This window comes from Caretta caretta, chromosome 11 (genome assembly GCF_965140235.1).
Source record: "Caretta caretta isolate rCarCar2 chromosome 11, rCarCar1.hap1, whole genome shotgun sequence".
Taxonomy (NCBI): Eukaryota; Metazoa; Chordata; order Testudines; family Cheloniidae; genus Caretta; species Caretta caretta.
In genome coordinates, this window is record NC_134216.1 from 57059887 (window position 1) to 57080305 (window position 20419).

Sequence of the window (20419 nt, forward strand, 5' to 3'; positions counted from 1 at the left end):
TGGGAGCTGCTGAGTGCTCAGCACTTTTGAAAACCCAGCCAAGTCAGGTATGTCTACACTTGGGGCTGGGGGTGTGATTCCCAGCTCCAGATGACGTACCCACGCTAGCGCAGATCAAGCTAGTGCACTAAAAACAGAATGTAGCCATGGTGGCACAAGCAACTCACCACCCAAAATGCATTCCCTCAGAGACGCTAGATACGTAACTTGGGTGGCTTGCACGCTAGCTCAGTGAGAGCTAGCACATGAATGTCTCCTAGACCTAGAAATTATACCTCTGCCTTGAAGTGCAGACATACCCTTAGTTAGATACCTTCGTAAGGATTTAGGGCTCAGAGTTTCAAAGGAAATTCAATGTGAACTGTGCACCTAGCTCCCTTACGTTTTTTGGTTGGTTTTTTTTTTTAATCCCTATCAAGGAAGCATTTTTTAAAATCTTGGTCCTAAGTCCCTTTCCAGCTGTTACAATGCAGGTCTACTTACTTCACAGAGGTTAAGTGGTTATTTATCCGATCAAACACTGAACGTGTGTCGTATACTTACAGCTAAATGCAAAGGACTTTTAGTAGCTCCTGAATCTGGTTCATCAAAAATGTTGCTGGTTTTTTCCAGAAGCTAAAAAGAAGAAGAAGAGTAGTTTTAAAACGTCTTGCAAAGCATAAACACTTCCACAGCAATCTAAAACAAAACAAATCAGATTACAAGTTACAACTTGTTAAAAGCAGGTTTACGGTTACTTTGGTGAAGAGAGAAATGTTTGCCAGATTTACTATATACCAACGGAAGTACCAGGAAGATTTTAATACTAATCTTCAAGAATACCCGATTTCTAAACATAAAAGAAAACACTAAGAATCCTACTTCTATACAAGTGGCTTTCAGTGCCCAGAGTATGGTGTACTCTACTGTATGTTAAATGTTATTTTCTGTCAACTGCCTCTGTAAAATAGATGCTAGATTTAAAAGTCAATCTGGTTCCCACTGAAGTCAAACTACCCACTGATTTTAATGGCAGCAGGATTGCCCCCTTAATTTGTTCTCTTTTGAGTGACTATTAACTTTAAGAAATGTGGTCTTTTAAAAAACAACAACAAAACTTATTCTTAAATACATAGGCTTCATATGTAGATACACTAACTGAATGATAAAATTAGAAAGCAAAAGTCTATGTGTGGATTTCTGCAGCACTATCACCACCTGTAAGGCTTCCTGGAAATGACCTCTTGTACTAACCAAATTCCTGTCCTCGCTTGACTTTTACTCAGAGTGAGATAGGATAACCTCTGCCACTTCAAGTGTCATAAATCAGCAGACAGACAAAAATATTTTGTTTGCAGACATTTCCCACAAATACTTAAGGAAGGTTTTTAATGAGTGTTTAACAGCTTTTTGTTGTGACCTCCCCCACAAAATATTTTCCAATTATTTGATACAATGAAGTCAAAACTAGTTTAAGCCCCAGGACATTCTCATCCATGTTAAGAGTCCCACTGAAATCAGAGGGACGACTTCCATGAGAAAGGATTACTCACAAAGGAAGAAGGATTTGCAGAGCAGAGCCCTTAGCCCAAATTATGAATGATAAATAAATCTGTAAGAAGAATGTAATGTGTTTGTATATGCTTATCAAAGCAGGAATTACCTTTATAATGACAAGGCCAGCACATCTCATAACTAATCATACTTACAGACAGCTCTCAAAGCACTTTACAGGTTTGTCAAGTGGGATAACTATTCACCACCTGAATGGAACATGGCAGCTATTTAACAGCAGTAGCAAAATTTCACTGGGATGATTATTATTTATATTACTATAGCGTCTCTGGTAGTCCTGGTCATGGACCAGGAACACATCGTGCTAGGCACTGTACAGATAGAAAGTGGAGTCCAAAAACGTGTCCAAGTGAAGCTGCAAGGGTGATGATGTGTTTGTATACAGTGCCACTGGTGTGCACGGAATGTTACACTACAATTAGAGACAGTCCTTGTCTTAAGGCATTTATGATCTAAGACGAGTATGGGTATGACATCAAGAGGATGCTGGAGGAAATAATATCAGGCAAGAGTTGATGGAAAGGGTGATGAGTAATTAATAAATTTGTGGGGCTGCAGAAGCCATGACAGTTCTTTTTATAGTTATTTATTTTTGTGATGGAGGGAGATAGATAGTTGAGGATTTGTAGGAAAAAGGTGGGTTTCAAGGAGGAGAGGAAGATTTTGTGGCATATACAGTATTAGGGGCAACATTCCAGGCATATAGGGCTGCATGGAAGAAGGTATGAAGATGCTTGTATGAGAAGGAGAAAAACTGTAGACACAATATCAGATGTTTCCCTGACGTAACTCCATTGACTTTAGCAGAATTACACCAAGAATAAATCTGACCATTCGTAACTATCCAACCCGATTCCCATCTAATGTTAACAATCCAGTCAAATGCCACAAAGATATGCATATGTATAATTCTACTGTAATTCTAGGAAAATAAATTGATTTTATTTACAAATACATGGTTAGTGTTTTAAAAAATATTAAAATTGGGAAAGAAAAATATGTTAACATTGGACACTGCTGATAATTCAATATTCGTGTATGTTAATACAAAATATACTCCCTTCCAGATACAGGCCTCAAGCGTGCAATTTGATCTTTCAGAATTTTGGGTGGTGTGGAGATGGGAGTTGGGTTTACTGTTCCACTTTGGGCTCTTCTCTAATTCCTACCTTGTTTTCCTCTCTGTTTATAAAGTGTGACAAAGTTCCTGCTCTACCTTGGTGGGTCTTGCGCTTATTGGCGGATTTGCTCGCCTTGGAGCTTCACGGCAGCCCTCAGCTTGGACGTTTTTCTGAACCCACAGTCCAGGTCGACTCCTCCTGTGTCTGACCAGGAGTTGGGAGGATTTGGGGGGAACCCGGGCCCGCCCTCTACTCCGGGTTCCAGCCCAGGGCCCTGTGGAATGCAGCTGTCTAGAGTGCCTCCTGGAACAGCTACAACTCCCTGGGCTACTTCCCCATGGCCTCCTCCCAACACCTTCTTTATCCTCACCATAGGACCTTCCTCCTGGTGTCTGATAATGCTTGTACACCTCAGTCCTCCAACAGTCCGCGTTCTCACTCTCAGCTCCTAGTGCCTCTTGCTCCCAGCTCCTCACCACAAACTGAAGTGAGCTCCTTTTTAAAACCCAGGTGCCCTGATTAGCCTGCCTTAATTGATTCTAGCAGCTTCTTGATTGGCTGCAGGTGTTCTAATCAGCCTGTCTTAATTGTCTCCAGAAGGTTCCTGATTGTTCTGGAACCTTCCCTGTTACCTTACCCAGGGAAAAGAGACCTACTTAGCCTGGGGCTAATATATGTGCTTTCTGTTACTCTCCTATAGCCATCTGGCCCGACCCTGTCACAACAGTTATTTAAACATTTACAAAAAATCCTTATTTAATAATCTGCATTTGATGACAACTGGGATTATTTTTTTAAGGTGCCTATTTTCTTTGGAGAAATTTCTCCGTGAGCAGCCAATATATACACATTAGTATTCAGCATCATTTTAATCTAAATATTTGGCCAGTAGTCTTCAGTTCCATGAGGCATGCTCTTGTACAGATGATTAATCTGAATTCCTATTTTCTCCAGTGGGTAATTGAACCTCTAAAAATAAAAGTGACCACTAAACCGGTTCCCCTGTCTGCTTAACACCTATCCCTTTTTAATTAAATTCCTCCCATTTATTGAACATCAAACCACTACATTTTGGGATCAGAACCTTAACATGGAACTTCTCCCTTTATCTGTTAGGAGGCTCTAGAAGTTTTTGAGCAAGACAGATAATTGTCTTTCGAATAGAGAAAAAATAATTTGCAAGTTACCAGAATTAAGGCTCTAGATGAAGAAACTGCAGGATTGGAGAGCTCTCACAAAAGGAATCTTAGTGTCTTGAATTAAAACATCTTAAGATACTGCAGACTAATCTTAGTAAGCTTACTACTCAAAATGGTGAATTTCTCCATCATAAAGTCAAGCATAAATACAAATTTGATGGTAAACCTGGTAACTCTCCAGGCTCTCAGATACACAGCCAGAAAATACAAGACAAGAAATTTGCAAAAGAAAACAAGCCTCAGTAGTTCAAAGAGATACAAATAATGATTTTTGAGTGCATCTTGCTACATGTAATTCTTCATACTAATTAAAGCTAAATTTCCACATGGATTCTATAGAATTAAACATTACACCCACAAAACAGACAAAAAAGGCCAGGTCCCTGTTACTGTGCAAAATGCCTCTGCAGATAAGGTTTTGTCAGTATTTCCATGGCTTTGTAATTTGTTCATAATAAATTACAATTGTTCATGTGCTTAGGCGACTGGGGGAGAGGGGAGGTGTCATGATGACTTTAGACCTGTCCCCTCAACACACATTTTGGGATTCAATTAATAAATAAAGGAAACTGAGTTTGGAACATAAGCTCATTTATCTCACTTTAATAAAAGTGAATAAATTTAGTTATGGTGCAAGACTACGCATTAAAGTGATATTCAGCAGCTATTATTTTATCTCTAGCTCCATCCCACCCTTCAAAAAAAGTTGTCTACACTCCTGTTATTGCCACATTTGTCATAAGAACAGATACATGTAAAGTAATGGATCTATATGGAGTACACTTATAGTTCTAACTCCATAATGCATTCATCTTGCATTACATTTGTGCAGAAATTATATACAATTAGGTATTTTTTAAACATATGTGAATTTAGTGCTCATGAAAGGTGGCAGACTGACAGCTCTGGAGACCAAAATACTCTTAACCAACAGAACTGGCAAAGTTTGGTGGTGGTTGTTTTTTTGTGATGTGGACACTTGTCCACTGAAAACAGGCCAGAGATGAATTCATTGTTGCACACAAAACCATCCACTAACCATCAGATGTTAGCAATTTTTGATCACTACTGAACTGGACTAAAACCAATACCTGGTAGTGAAAGGCTTCTCATATCACATTTCTAATCCCCTGAGCAATCTAGTCCTCTTAGTTGCTTACTAACTAGGCTTCTGCGGCATTTAAGCCGGTGTCAATAACTTAACATCATAAAGGGATTTTTATGGGATAACATCATATTTTAAGTAAAAGTGGTGAGTGACACTTTTTAAAAGATTAGGGATAGGATACCCATCTTTCTACATTTCCTCACTTGATACAAGCACATTTTAAAATGGTCAGTTTATGTACGAAGAGCTGGAGAAAAGGCTTCATTTTCCTTCACACCCGGCCAACCTCTTCTGAACCCACTTCCCTGCAGGGGTTTTTAGGAGTATGATGCTAGTTTCACAAAGCTGGTACAATGTAAGGAAACTCCTATGACCATGACTTAGTTATGTCACTGCTAGTTAATTACCCTGTGAAGCTGGTATTATAAACTGTATCCTGTCTCTCTCAACTCTGTGCCACGATTAGAAATACTTATAGTGCTTGCACTGTTTTTTACAGGAGGGGTATTTATTGACATCAAGAGGATTTGCTGCCTGTTCTAATCCTCTGGCTATAATAATGGATTATGATCAATTATTGTCCATGTTTTTCTGGTTCTGATGTATCACTCAATGATACAGGATGGTTTATATGCTTCTTCTTACAGGCTATATAGTATGTTCTAGGAATTAGCTCTAGTAAAAATAAGGAAAAGCTCTACATGGCATTTCTGAAATTTATAATCATTAGAAAGAATGGCAGATGAACAGTTTAGTCACTCATAAAATGTTTAAATCAGGCTGCTGAAAGGAAGAAGTTAGAAGCTATTTCAGTCCATACATATCACAGTGAGGGGTGCTATGTTAAATCATACAATAGACAGAAATACATGGTTGCAAACAGGATCTGACAAGTTCAAAAGTTTTGATGCACCATATTATGCGTGTTGCTGGTAACTGTGTTAAGTAAAGGTCTGATCCAGCTCCCACTGAAATCAATGAGAGCCTTTCCATTGATAAGTACCCCACCCTACACTGTAATGCAACTTTTATATAGATATTCAGAGTTACATTCAAACATGAATATTTTAAACGTTAATGAACTTTTTCAATTAGTGCAGGGGTGGCCAACCTGTGGCTCTGGAGCCGCATGCAGCTCTGCGGAGGTTAATATGCATAGGCGCTGACTCCAAGGCTGGAGCTACAAATGTTAACTTTCCAATGTGCTGTGGGGTGCTCACTGCTCAACCCCCTGCTCTGCCCCAGATCCTGCCACCACTCCACCCCTTCCCCTCAGCCTGCCATGCCCTTGCTCCTCCCCCGTCCCCACCAGAGCCTCCTGCGCACTGCGAAACAGCTGATTGCCGCGGATGGGAAGGGGGGGAAGGAGGAGGAGGCGCTGATTGGCATGGCTGCTGGTGGACGGAAGGCACTGGGGGCTGGAGGGGGGTAGCGGATGGGGGGCTGCTGACATATTACTGTGGCTCTTTGGCAATGTTCATTGGTAAATTCTGGCTCCTTCTCAGGCTCAGGTTGGCCACCCCTGAATTAGTATAATTAATATTAATCACATAAAATAGCAGGCCGTTAGGCTAGATGGGTATAATGTGATAATCTAGCCATGGTATTTATTTTGAAAGGGTGTCGAGCAAATAGCATATGGAAATTTTCACACTCACACAGAGCTAATCAGAAGGCAATTAAGACAACAGAAATATTAGAATAGCGTAGTTTTGCATTAAAAAATGTGTACAGATATAACTTCTAATACATGAGGTCATCCAGAATAAGCAATTAGTTACGATTTCAGAATGCCACTTTCAAAACAGAGTATAAATATTAGAGTGACATATAGGTTTGAGACTGATCTCCACTTCTCCATTGCAATATGAAGACTCAAGCACTGTTTATACTGCAGGAAAAACATATTAGCCAGACCTGTGTTTAAATATTGCTCTTGCTGGCTAAGTGTTAACACAGTTTCCTGGCCAACATAGGCAGGACAAAACAAACTTCAGCATGGTTAGAACTGGGTAGTTCACAGACTAATAGAATATTAACCTCTGTACCATTCTACATCAAAGGGAGGACATGTTTAGCTTCAGAGTTCATTCTAAATTAAAGGGCTAAATTCAAAGCTGATGTATAAAGTGATACAAAATTACACATCAGTAAGTAGGGGTACGGGTATCTATACTAGAAAAGCTGCATAAACTTGATCAAGACAAACTGGTGTGAACCTCAATCCAGGAAACAAGCACTTGGTTGAGTACTTTAATGAAATCAGGATCTTAAACCAGATTAACCCTTTATAAATCAATTTAGCTTATGTCAGTAATTTAGCACAGTAATTTACTGAATTAATCTAATGCAATTTAAAGATTAAATAAATTTAGGTGCCTGTACAATTCAGATTTACGCCAGTTCAGTTAGATTAATCTGTGAATCAAAACTGAAATCAATCAGTGCAACTTTTCTAATGCAGATAAGGCCTATAGATGCTTGAAGAGGCTTGAAGAAGGTATAGATTGAAGTAGGGTTTGAGCTAATTTAAATCTGCACCTTTTGTACATGCTCCTGGTTATCTGATTTTCCTGCTATGCTCCTTTCCTCTGTCCATTCTCTGTGTAAATTACTTAGGGCTTGTCTACACTTAAAGCACTACAGCAGTGCAGCTACACCGCTGAAGCGCTTCAGTGAAGACACTACTTACGCAGATGGAAGGGGTTCTCTCGTGGATGAAGGTAAACTACCTCTCCGAAGTGGTTGATCAGAGAATTCATCCCTTGACCTAGTGCTGTCTACAGTGGGCATTATGTTGGTTTAACTGCGTAGCTCAGGTGTGGATTTTTCACACCCCTGAGTGACATAGTTATACCAATCTAATTCCCTAGTGTAGACCAGGCCTTAGAGTCCCATAGATTCAGACTCACTTCCGAATTGGCCCTGTAATTTAAAAGAAAACACCCTAGAAACCGTAGATTTTGCTTCACATTACCAAAAGCAGCTTTAATTTATATACAGAAAGTAACAAACCAATCAGATACATATGATTGATCCATTGGATCTAGAAAATCACACTGACTGAAGAAAAGCAAAATATTTTCAAGTGGAAGCTTGAAATCTAGTCTTTAAGAAGCAGCAGTCAGAAGGCTTGCTTTAAATAAAAGTGACACACATGCATTTATTTGAAATACATAGCATGCTGGTTAAGAAATTCTGATTCTTCTGTTGAGTTCATAACAGAGTGAATACGAGAACGTGTATAGCAGTAAGAATTTAAATGAAAATCAAAGCACACAACATGCAATTATTTTTTTCATTTACTTACTATCTCCAATGGACTTTTGCTTCCAATCTGATTAAAAATGGTAATTAGTATAATTAAAACACAGAATATGAAAACATTTTGGTGCATTGCAGATGTTTCTTTTTTAGTTCTTTGCTTTACAATAAACTGCATTACAAATATTTCTTGAAATATTTTTCATGAAATAGGTCTCTGATCTAAAGGTCTTGATCTTGCAGGTCTCTGCTTATATATGTAGCACTACTAAAGCAAATGGGACAACTCACTACTGAAAGTAAATATTCAGGGCCCAGTCTATGTGGAGTCAAACATTTTCTTTATTGGGAAAAAAATAGAAAAGTAGGGGGGAAATACTATGGAATACAGATCTATCACTAACCTGTTTGTTCAATGGTTACTGTTACAGATATATGCTTAAAATTATAAAGTGCTTTTTTATGCTAGTAAAAAAACCCTAAAACGTAACTGTTTTTATAATATCAGTGAACACAGAGAGTAAGCAAACTATTAAAAAACCTTTGTTAAAAAACTAGAAAACTCTGTCAGCAACCCAATTATCTCATCAACCCAGACCACAGAAACAAGGATGTTTGTTTACCATTGGATGGAATTTGGACTTGATCTAAAACTAGCAATAAGAAATCATTTTAATGGCTGTGTTACAGGTGATAATTATGTTGCCAATGTGCTATTTAAGGACATATTTTGATTCTCGCATGAGATTTATACACATAATTGCCATTTGTGCTAATGGGAGTTCCATGACTCTCTCCAACACACAGCCATGTGCTAATAGATTCTCTGTAGACTCCACTCTAAGTAAAGTCACGCTAGAATTCTTCCTGTTCCACTAAAAGATTAATCATCAATATGGTGATGCAGGAGACGTTGCTAACTGGTGGTGCCACTAGGAAGGCTCTCTTTGTTAAATACATGTGAAAAATTAATGCTCTTCTGAAAATTGCCTTCAGGAGGGCTAGAATAGAGATCATAATTCTGTCTTCATTATACTTCTTTAAAACAACTGCAGAGATGCAATTATATGTATTATGCTGTAATTTTCCTACCATAATGAACTCAGGTTACGTAGTAAAACACTGTTACACCGTTTCAATTTCAGTAAGGTTCTGTGCATTAACAAAAATAAATTTGCCAACCAATCTTTAATCCAGCAATAATGCTACATATTCTATTTACTGCTGTTCCTACATTTTATTATAGTCCTTGGCACATATCCCACAGCTCTGTACATCTGAAGAAAGAAGATGGCCGGTTATTGCTGTGTGGGGATAGGAGTCTTCTGTCATTGATTTGTGTTATTAATGTTGGGCAGATTTTTTTTAAATTACATGACATTGTTACATGTGATTTTCCCCTCTAAATTTCAAGCTTTGATTTGGGACAAAAGCAAAGGTATTAAAACAGCTAAAGGGGAAATAAAGGGAACAAAGAGGGAACTAGAGCAGTGAATGAGAGGTCCTAATGTTACACCAATCAGGCAGTTTAGAGGTAGACATGCTGCTCCTTGAGCCACCAGGAAGGTCAAGGAGTCTGACAGCCACCCACTCACCCACTTAGCAGTGCATCTACATTCCAGACCGCAAAGAGATACAGGCATTATTGGCCTGGGTGTATGTATGGCTAGTAGGTACTCTGGGTACTCACATTAAATAAATATCACTGCCTATATTCTTTCGGGTTAAATAATTTAGGCTGACTTGGATGATAATCGTTTTTTAAAAATGCTGTGGGAATTTTCGTTTACCCTACTTGGAAATTTTGATGTCTCCAGACAGGACTCAGCATGACTGTCACTTGGTTTATGACCACTCCCTCTCTTGGTAGGAAAGGACATTTCTCTCCCTCCATTTTATGCCTATATTCGTGTGGTGATGGTGGTTGCAACTACTCTTGGTTAGAGTTATGGTCACATTCCAGCAGCCTGAACCAGGCATATGCTATTTTCTCAGAATACCTCATGCTATAACAGTAGATCTTTCTTATAGTTAGAAATAAAGGGCCCCATTATTAAAGGGTGAAAGATGATTTCAAGTAGACTTCAATAGAACTAAGATGATTTACACCAGTTGAGGTGCTGCCATCCTTTTGCCTTGTCCATACAGAATCCAATTCTTAAATGTACTCTTCACAATACAGTTTCCAGGGGAGACACCAAAACCCCTCTTTTATTAAAAGCCACTTTTAAAAGGAGGATTAATTATGCAGAGCTTGCCTCCTACAGACCTCCTGTATACGCTCCTGATGGTTCCACTTGCTTCCACAATGCACACTTTTACCCAAAATGTTCCCCTGGAGAAGACCTGCCAGACTCCAACTTCTAAATATCCTGACAACAACTTGAAGTAAAGTGCAGAAAGAAGATACTTTTCCTTCTATACACCTCTTCTCCACCAAGGTAGTAATGCCAATAGAGTCAAGCTCATCCCTGGTACAATCCCGTGGCTCTGGCATCTGGCCTCTGACTCCAGCTCCAACCCTGAGCTCCAATTCCTGAATGCTGACTCCAGCTCTAACCACTAGACCTGACTCCTGCTCTAACCACTAGACATGACCACCCACATACTGGTCTCTGACACTAAATCTGGGATTGTTAACAACTCTGGTATCAAAGTCATGAGCAAGTTACTCTACTCATCCCAAACAAGTGCTGTTAAAGATGCTGAAAACACTTATGCATATGCTTCATTTTCAGTTCATGCTTAATTTTTCCAGAATTTAATCTAAAATCTTGAGAGCACTTCATAAAATGTCAAACACTGCATTCTGTACACAGACTTTTATTTACTGAGTAACTATTTTAGACATTTTTAGATAATTTTGGAAAGTTTCAGTGGGATCACTTCTTGTATCCTTCCAGCTATAAAAATCAAGTACCTTAGTTACCAGGAAGCCAATTGTATTTGTCTCTGGGGGAAAGAAAAATTAGAAATAAAATTCTTACATATGATGTCACATTAACATCTCCTATCTTGGGAGCCGCCAGGTCTCGGAATACACCCAGGTGCATGTGCCTTAAGTCACTCACCACTGAACTGTAGCCACCACTTGCTTGAAACACAGCACCCTTGAAGAACCAGAGTGGTAACTGCCTTCAGTCAGTCACAAAGGGGGAAGGTAGAACCGTGTCCTCATAATAAAGAGGTGGAGATGCTGGCAACAAGGAAGCCCAACAGCTGCATCTGGACAAATATCTGAGTCATGGCCAGATGTGGAAATGGAACTTTTGAATGCTTGTCCATACCAAAGGTTAACTTATCACTAATAATTAGCCTCAGCTCCCTGCTGTCATGGATGGATGATTGTTGATAAGGGATATAAAAAATTAGCATTAACTATATGACAGATTTACTGGGCTAATGATTTTAGCTTCTTTACATACCAGGTTTACATTGTACTTCCTCTGCATTCTTAAGATGTTTTTCTGAGTGCAGGAGCTCTCTCACACACTTCAACAGACTGCCTCAGTTAAATGAAAGAGACATATCAGGATATGCCTCTTCTATTAGATGTGATTTTCAGTGCAATCATGTTCTCATCCCACCCTCAACTGTATTACAGTTGCATTAATTCACTTTCTGCCTCAGCCAAAATGTAGAATTCATTTGCAGATAGAACAAAGGAGATAATAGATTACAATAAAAAAGAATAATTAATTCTTATGGCCAATCAAAATATTTCTCTGCTGCAGAATGACATTTATTTTACGTGCTCTAAACATATATAAAATCAAAGGGGTTTAACTGGCCTTCCAGATAACATTTTAATGTGAAATTACAGTTTAAATTTCACACTTTGCACATCAATTCAGATTTTACATTCATGGCCCATTTCAGTGAAATATACAGGTTTTTTAAAAACATCAGTATTAACTCAGTGATGTTAATCTTACCATGACTCCAAAATATTAGCTAATGACCTCCCTGAATACTAACGGAATCAGTCCAGATTTTAAAAAATGTGTAGGAAAAGAGGTTATTTTTAGCAGAAAGAAAGCAGATGGGAGATCCTGACACATTTACTCAGATATGTGTGCCTACCATTCAGTCTTTTATGATTGGCTGGTTACAGATGGAGATAGAATTCAGGTATCCATTCTCATCCCCGTTTCTTTAGCTGCATGATGTTATTCACTGCTGTACAGATATTCCATTAACATCCCAGATGACATAAGTGCCATCAGGTACAAAAGCCCTCTGATTGAACACTATTTCAGAACAAAATATTATGATGGGGGTGACCGTGTAAGCTTTATCTAACTGTGTCAAAAGATTTGCCTTTTCATTATTAATTCCCTTCTCTCCTAACTACCCCCATTCACACACAACACTCAGTTCACTCCAGCTGGTGTGCGAAGATGTAGGATTTCTAACTCGATGCCCTGAGGCAGGCAGATACTACACACATAGGATCATAGAATATCAGGGTTGGAAGGGACCTCAGGAGGTCATCTAGTCCAACCCCCTGCTCAAAGCAGGACCAATCCCCAACTAAATCATCCCAGCTAGGGCTTTGTCAAGCCTGACCTTAAAAATATCTAAGGAAGAAGATTCCACCACCTCCCTAGGTAATGCATTCCAGTGCTTCACCACCCTCCTAGTGAAAAAGTTTTTCCTAATATCCAACCTAAATCTCCCCCACTGCAACTTGAGACCATTACTCCTTGTTCTGTCATCAGCTACCACGGAGAACAGTCTAGATCCATCCTCTTTGGAACCCCCTTTCAGGTATTTGAAGGCTGCTACCAAATCACCCCTCATTCTTCTCTTCCGCAGACTAAACAATCCCAGTTCCCTCAGCCTCTCCTCATAAGTCACGTGTTCCAGTCCCCTAATAATTTCTGTTGCCCTCCGTTGGAGTCTTTCCAATTTTTCCACATCCTTCTTGTAGCGTGGGGCCCAAAACTGGACACAGTACTCCAGATGAGGCCTCACCAGTGTCGAATAGAGGGGAACAATCACGTCTCTCGATTTGCTGGCAATGCCGCTACGTATATATCCCAAAATGCCATTGGCCTTCTTGGCAACAAGGGCACACTGTTGACTCATATCCAGCTTCTCATCCACTGTAACCCATAGGTCCTTTTCTGCAGAACTGCTGCCGAGCCATTCGGTCCCTAGTCTGTAGCGGTGCATGGGATTCTTCCGTCCTAAGTGCAGGATTCTGCACTTGTCCTTGTTGAACCTCATCAGATTTCTTTTGGCCCAGTCCTCTAATTTGTCTAGGTCCCTCTGTATCCTATCCCTACCCTCCAGCGTACCTACCTCTCCTCCCAGTTTAGTGTCATTTGCAAACTTGCTGAGGGTGCAATCCACACCATCCTCCAGATCATTTATGAAGATATTGAACAAAACCGGCCCGAGGACCCATCCTTGGGGCACTCCACTTGATACCGGCTGCATGGAGCCATTGATCACTACCCGTCGAGCCCGACACAAAGGATTCATCACAAAGGATGGACAGGTAACATTTCCATGCTGCCCTCCCTCAAAGGTTCCACTGGAGAGCAAGAGCAGGGGAGGCAACTTTAAGTCACCGTTGAGACTCCCTCACAGCCCTACCAGTTTAGACTGACCAGGGAATATCTCCCAGCTGCCTAGGCCACACCCCTCCAAAGCTAGCAACTCCTACTTTGGGGCCTGGGTTGGAAGAAGGGAGATTGTCATGCCTTAATATGCCCAGTCTTTTTGCCCCACCCTACTTTCCAGTGTCAAGAGTCCCGCTTTACATTGGGAGAAGCTTACACTTCTTAATAAAACACATACACTCACAGCATTATATGTGCACCACACATCTTAATTGTAAAGTTGGACATTTTTCTAAAATCACCTTCCTGTTCGTTATGTGAATACGGAGGGGCTGAGTTTCTGAGTGTACTTCAGATCACTGATGCTTTGAGGATAGAATCTCGCTTTCAGTTATACATGTGCAACCTCAACCTTACAGAAAAGCATAATTGTGAGCAGAAATTAACCTTAATTATTTGAAGAATCTGGAATGATTTATTTAATCTTAACGAGAGTTGAGGGAGCTCCTTTGTTCCTAGGATAGGGTCCACAATGAATAACAGAGAAGCCAAAAAAAATCATATTCCATGGACAATTATCCTTTCCCCAACTGAAACCAAGGAATTTTTTTAAAATAATGCCGATAAAAGTAGGATGCTTAAGGAAACATGGATCAGTTCTCCTAACTAATTTATCTCCATTTTATATCGTCTCTTCCTTTTTATATCTTTTAATTAAGAAGTGACCAATTATTTGAAGTAGGGTTTTTTTATATACAGTTTAGGTCAGAAACCACCATAAAACAGAAAAACATGAATATAACCAGCCCTTTGGAAAGTCTGATGAATTGCAGAATGCTTGAAGCAAGCAATCCTATGCATCAATCCACAGATTCAACCTTGGGGTTAATTAGAATTGAATGCTTCCTGCAACATTAACTAAGGAGTCCTGTAACAGGTAGCCCAACCCTCCAGACATTAAGAGTCAAGTCACCCTGTTTTGTATCTCCTTCCCCACACCAAGAGCACTCCCCACCCCAGGGCAAGTTCTACCCCGGGGGGGGGGGGAGGGGAAGAGATTTATATTTTCCTCCATTTAGTGATGCTTTCAGCTTTGGGACTGCAGGGTTTGGGCACTCTCCAATTCTCCATCCAGTTCACTAACCATGATAAGCAGGTGATCTCTTTCTTCTAGGGTTGCCTGATACTCCTCAACCAGCTCACTCCTTTCCCTCAAGGTCAGCTGCCTGGCCTCCTCCAATGCAGCCATTTTCTCCTGATACTTCTCTTTCAGAAAGGTCAGCCTTTCACTCTTCTCCCCTATCAGCAATGTGTCACACCTCTTGGCAGCAGTACCAGGTTCTGCCGTGACTGCAGCATCCACCCTTATGCAGCCTCCAGGTATGTGAACTGTTCATACACGCTCCTGGCTGACGTTTTCTGCTGCTTGACTTCTTGGACCCAAGCCTGCAGCTGCTCTGCTTTATTCAACTCATTAGCCTCCTCCTCCATTCTGTGCTTAAGTTCTTTTACTCGGTACCTGATCCTCTCTGGCTCATCCTTCCAACCCAGTGTCATCTCCCCCACCTTGGTTAGGGAAACGATTTTTCCCTCTGGAGCTGGCACTTCTGGCAACAGACTATAGCAGTCCCCTGCCTAGCTTATGGGCTTCTGATGCTACAACAAAATGCTTCTTGGCCTTTTTCTCCTTAGGCCTCTGTGTTGGGAATCTGCTGCACCCTCTCACCCTTAGAATCATAGAATCATCCATCTGGCCTTCATCCATCTGGCCAGGGATTATCTTCCTTATACTGCAGGGCTTTCCTCAACTGCTTCTTCAAAGGGCAGACTTAATGTGCCCAGCCTTTCCACACTTATAGCATTTAGGTGGCCTCTTCCCCCCTTTCCTCCGATCCATCCTTCAGCATTCCTCTGATTCTGACTGGACCACCTCTGGAATCAGGTTGCCACCCTGGGCATTCAAACTGGCCACCCTGGGCATTCAAACAAGTCTGTCCTTGTTTCCCACACTAGAAACAGAAGCCCAGTGCATACCTTTCCACTGATCACGTGCTGTTGATTTTGCTGGGCTACCCACAGCACCTCCTGTTGTCTGCTGATCTTGCAGAAGTTGCAAGAGGACAACCTGGATTTGCTGTTGTCACATCAGATAATGCAGTATTTCTTCCATCTTGTTCTCCAGCGCTACCCCGTTGTTGCTTCCGTCCTTGACAGGAAGGGGTTCAGAGATCCTGGCGACTGCACCAATCTGTAGCAGTGTGGCTGCTATTGCCTCCTGAGCTCCCCCTCACAGACAGGGGTGCCTCTGCCATTCCCCATCCCTGTTTTCTCCTTCATGGGGCTCCTTAAAAGCCATGCAGTCTAAAGGAAAAATTAAAATATTCCCCACCTGGGGTCCAATTTATTTAGTCCTGAGACACGCACTGGTTCTTCTGACCCCAAAGTGTCTCTTTTCCCTTAGTTGGGAAGTTCTTGCTTTCTTTCCCAAACCAGGGCCACAGTTCAATGTCTCCACAGAAGCCAGTCTTGCCCCCTGCAGCTGCTTCTTCAAGCAAGCTACCACTTCGCAGGCTCCTGTTTTCTGAGAATCCCCCACTCACTGCAGCCACCTGCTGCTCTTTATAGGGAATTAGCAGCTCTCACACAGGTCTAGCTCCTTTAATGATCAGGGTTGGCTGGCCCCAGGCCCTCCAGCCATTAAGGGGCAAGCCACCCCTGTTACAAGTCACGCTTGTTGTTTATGGTAGAGGAGATGATCAGATTGGGCATGATTCTAAATCTCAGTCTAGGATGAAGAAAAGATTTTGTATTTTCTTTCCCTCCAATGAATACATGGAGGGTGGAAGAATGGGAATCAGAATTTGACGACTTACTCTTCTTCCTTGTGTTACATGGAAAAGGAGGGGCTTGTAGTACAAAAAAAATCATGAAGGGAAATGAATAAAAATTAAGGGCTGGTTTGTTAAACTAAGAAAAACCGTGGCAATCTACTGCAGTCAATAGCTAAAATAAAGGTTGTGGTTCCAGACAAAATCCTAGACATACCTCTCTTGTTCAGGGCACACTAAATTATAACCAAACCGTGCCAGGGTCTCCCACAACACACACTGCTCCTGTTCCTTTTCACCTGAACTGTAAAGATTTATATCTTAGCACCCAGACACACAATATTCTACCACTTCTCCACAAAATAATCAGGGTACACGACAGCATTGTCACCAGTGATGATTTTACATTGGCTCCACTGCAAGTCATAGCATAGTGGATGTGCTGGGGATGGAACTTCTCCGTTATGGCCTCTCTGGCTCGTGCTACAAGCAGTACCAAGGAGGCGGCTATAACTCTTCAGACTGCCTTAGTTATTTCAGGGTCCATTTTGGCCAGGGGAACAGCCAAAGATGGTCAAGATGCAAAGCTGGCACAAAGCCCCCTTTGTCTTCTCCCCCTTGCTTCTGGGAGGTACAACACATAATCTGACCCAGTGCGACAGGGTGCAGCCCCAGAACTCAGACAAACGAGAACGAGGGATCAGAGCAGAATATGTTTGCTTTCCTTGCATGTCTGTATCATTTCTAAATGAAAGATCCACACAAGGACAGCCTCCCAAACAGGACAGGACACATGAGAACATTGCTAGGAGGAGGCACCAAACAAGGGAAGCCTGGCAGCAATGACAAGGGAGAGGGGACATGTATGCTCACAAATTAAGGGGGAGAGTTAATAAGGCTTAATGCTCCACCTAAAACTTGGATTTAGAGCTGCCATAGGGAAATTTCAATTTAGAGCTTCCTTGATTTTGTGACTTTGATGTAGACCATCAACACAATTTCCCATATGGCAACTGTGACTAATACTATGCATATTATGAAAAGTAGTCCCTGTGTATTGTGCCGTCACCCCTTTTAATACAGAAATAATTTGGCCTGTTAAACAAACCAAGGAAGCAAAAAAAAGGTTCTAAAAAGGCACCAGATGCCTCTGTTTTACGGGACTGAGTACACATAAAATTTTATTTCTCAACTTTACGCCATTTTTGGTATGATTAGAGCCAACAAAACATCCAACAATATAAATAAAATCTTCATCATACTTCAAATTTCAAGCACTTCAGCTAATCTGCATCACATGCTATTCATTTTTACAATTCAGAGCTTTTTATAAATTCACACTATATAATTTTCTAGCAACTCTGCTTTTTTTGCTGACAAGTATATCCTTTCCCTACCTGATATGGTTAAACATATGAAAATTAGGGAGTATAATGTTGACATGGACTATGGCAATACTGCAATTACTGCATAATACGTAAGAAAAGGTACTACACTTTTGTGCAGTTGATAGTAAGGAGTGTCATGCTACCATTACTCAGCTTCATTAGATCATTCAGTTAATGTGTTGTCTATGATGAATAGCCACATAAAAAAAAACACATTTAAGTAATGTTTTGACTGCAATCAAAACTCTCCAAAGCCATGCTACACTTAGGCTCTGATCCAGTGAAGCATGTAATGTGTGCTTAAGTCCCATTGATCTTGTGCGTTTAAGTGTTTTGTTGAACAGTGATTGGATTAATCATGTATTTTATAGCTAACCCATGCTTAAGTACTTTGTTGAATTGGAGCCTTAAACAAACACATACCACATGTTCAACACCACCTAAACACAAAGACCCAAACTCTGCTCCCATTCCTATAGGCAAGGACATTTCTAACCAGAGATCAACCCATTATGGTTCCCCTGTGCAGGGGAGAGAGGCTTTGGGTCTGTATCTCCTGCAGCTGCAGTCCTCCTTAATGGCTCTTTTCATAGCAATGCAAACGGACAGCTGGGACTGGAGCACGTCCAGTATGCCCATGACTTCATGGACAAGATAGAACAACTAGCTTTGCGCTCCATGCCTCTGGAAAACGGGGTGGGAGAAAGGGAGGAGAATGCCACCTGTCTGCCCCCACATGAGGGCCATTTACTCTGGCTTTGTGCAGGGATCAAGGATCTATGTTGAAAGGGCCATAACAATGCCAAGTTACATCTGATTCTGAATATTTGTCTGTAGTGTACCTTCCTCTACATTTCTTCAGCATCATGAACATCTATGGTGCTCAAACAATAACAATCCTGTAGAGTTCATAACATGCCCGTGAACATCTTCTGAAAATGGATGTCTTAGTACTGATTGAGCTGACTCACCAATTCCAAACACTGTCTATGGCCATAAGCAGCAGCATAGTGCACCGTGTTGTACCCTTCTTTGTCTTGGATCGATGGATTGGCATCCTTTTGAAGCAGGAACTCTAGACACCTGTGAATAATGTACACATTTAAATTACAGGTCATACCATTTAACAGAATCATCTCCATTGCAACTATGAGCAATACTAAAGCCTCTTTTCTAAAAGGCTGGCTATTCAATATTATGTTCCTTACAGAATCTTGTACCACACAAGAGTTTTCCTGCCTTAAACTTCTGTGCAGCAATATCTGCTGGTCTTGGAGTAGCTTGTTTGATACTGTGACACTCTGTATCCCAAAGCAACACCATGACACCACCATATATACCATGAGGATATGATTATGGTATGTCTTATATGAAGTATGTCATGTAAAGTATCAATGGAAAAGTTATGATTTGCTGAATATGATGACCCTATTTGTACGAATGTATCGTTTTTGTATCTAAAGTTATGGATATTGACTATGTACCAGTATTTCAAATGTGTTTGCTCCTGGGTAACACCAACAAGGTAGTTTACATCCAGTGTAGCCGGCACATTGTGGATGAACCATTCAAGGTGATGGCCTATTAAGACACACTATAGGCCACAGGAGAACCTTATCTCTACCTGATGGGTTTTCCTGTGAATGCTTCAGCCAGTATATGGATAATGGCTGCTATGACTCATCAAAACATGCAAGGGCATGTGACTAGATCATGTGATACTGGACTCCATCCTGTGCCTGTACTTTGTCATTACTGATATAGTTCAAAATTTACTGATCAAAATCACAGGTATCTAAACTAATCCAGTAGCTGGCTGACTCTGAACTCAATGGCAAATGAGCTATGATCCTAAATACATATCTTTTGAATTCTTTTGATAGTGATAATTTCTCTATCTGAATCAAATATTTTCTGGGTACTCGCTGGGTCATCTATCAGAGTTTAATTTTTTACCCCTCTGGAAAAAGATTTCAAAACGTTTTCTTTATAGATATTTAGGTCAGAAGGGACCATTATGATCATCTAGTCTGACCTCCTGCACAACGCAGGCCACAGAATTTCACCCACCACTCCTGCAAAAAACCTCACACCTGTATCTGTGCTACTGATGTCCTCAAATCGTAGTTTAAAGACTTCAAGGAGCAGAGAATCCTCCAGCAAGTGACCCGTGCCTCATGCTACAGAGGAAGGCGAAAAACCTCCAGGGCCTCTTCCAATCTGCCCTGGAGGAAAATTCCTTCCTGACCCCAAATATGGCGATCAGCTAAACCCTGAGCATATGGGCAAGATTCATCAGCCAGATTCTACAGAAAATTCTTTCCTGGGTAACTCGGATCCCACCCCATCTAATATCCCATCACAGGCCCATTGGGCCTATTTACCAT

At 40.9% G+C, this 20419-nt stretch overlaps 1 protein-coding gene across 15 annotated transcripts in view; it reads right to left on the reverse strand.

Moving 5' to 3' along the window:
* ANKRD44 (ankyrin repeat domain 44) overlaps positions 1–20419 on the reverse strand; it is a 213263-nt gene that overhangs the window by 46106 nt on the left and 146738 nt on the right. For 9 of the 15 annotated variants that reach the window (XM_048870305.2, XM_048870302.2, XM_048870295.2 and 6 more), the window contains 3 exons: positions 19004–19115; positions 8293–8319; positions 544–615 (listed from right to left, as the gene is read on the reverse strand). In XM_048870305.2, coding sequence (XP_048726262.1) covers positions 544–615; positions 8293–8319; positions 19004–19115 — 211 coding nt within the window. The remainder of the gene's footprint in view (positions 1–543; positions 616–8292; positions 8320–19003; positions 19116–20419) is intronic. The other 6 variants (XM_048870301.2, XM_048870303.2, XM_048870297.2 and 3 more) reach the window with 1 other exon arrangement.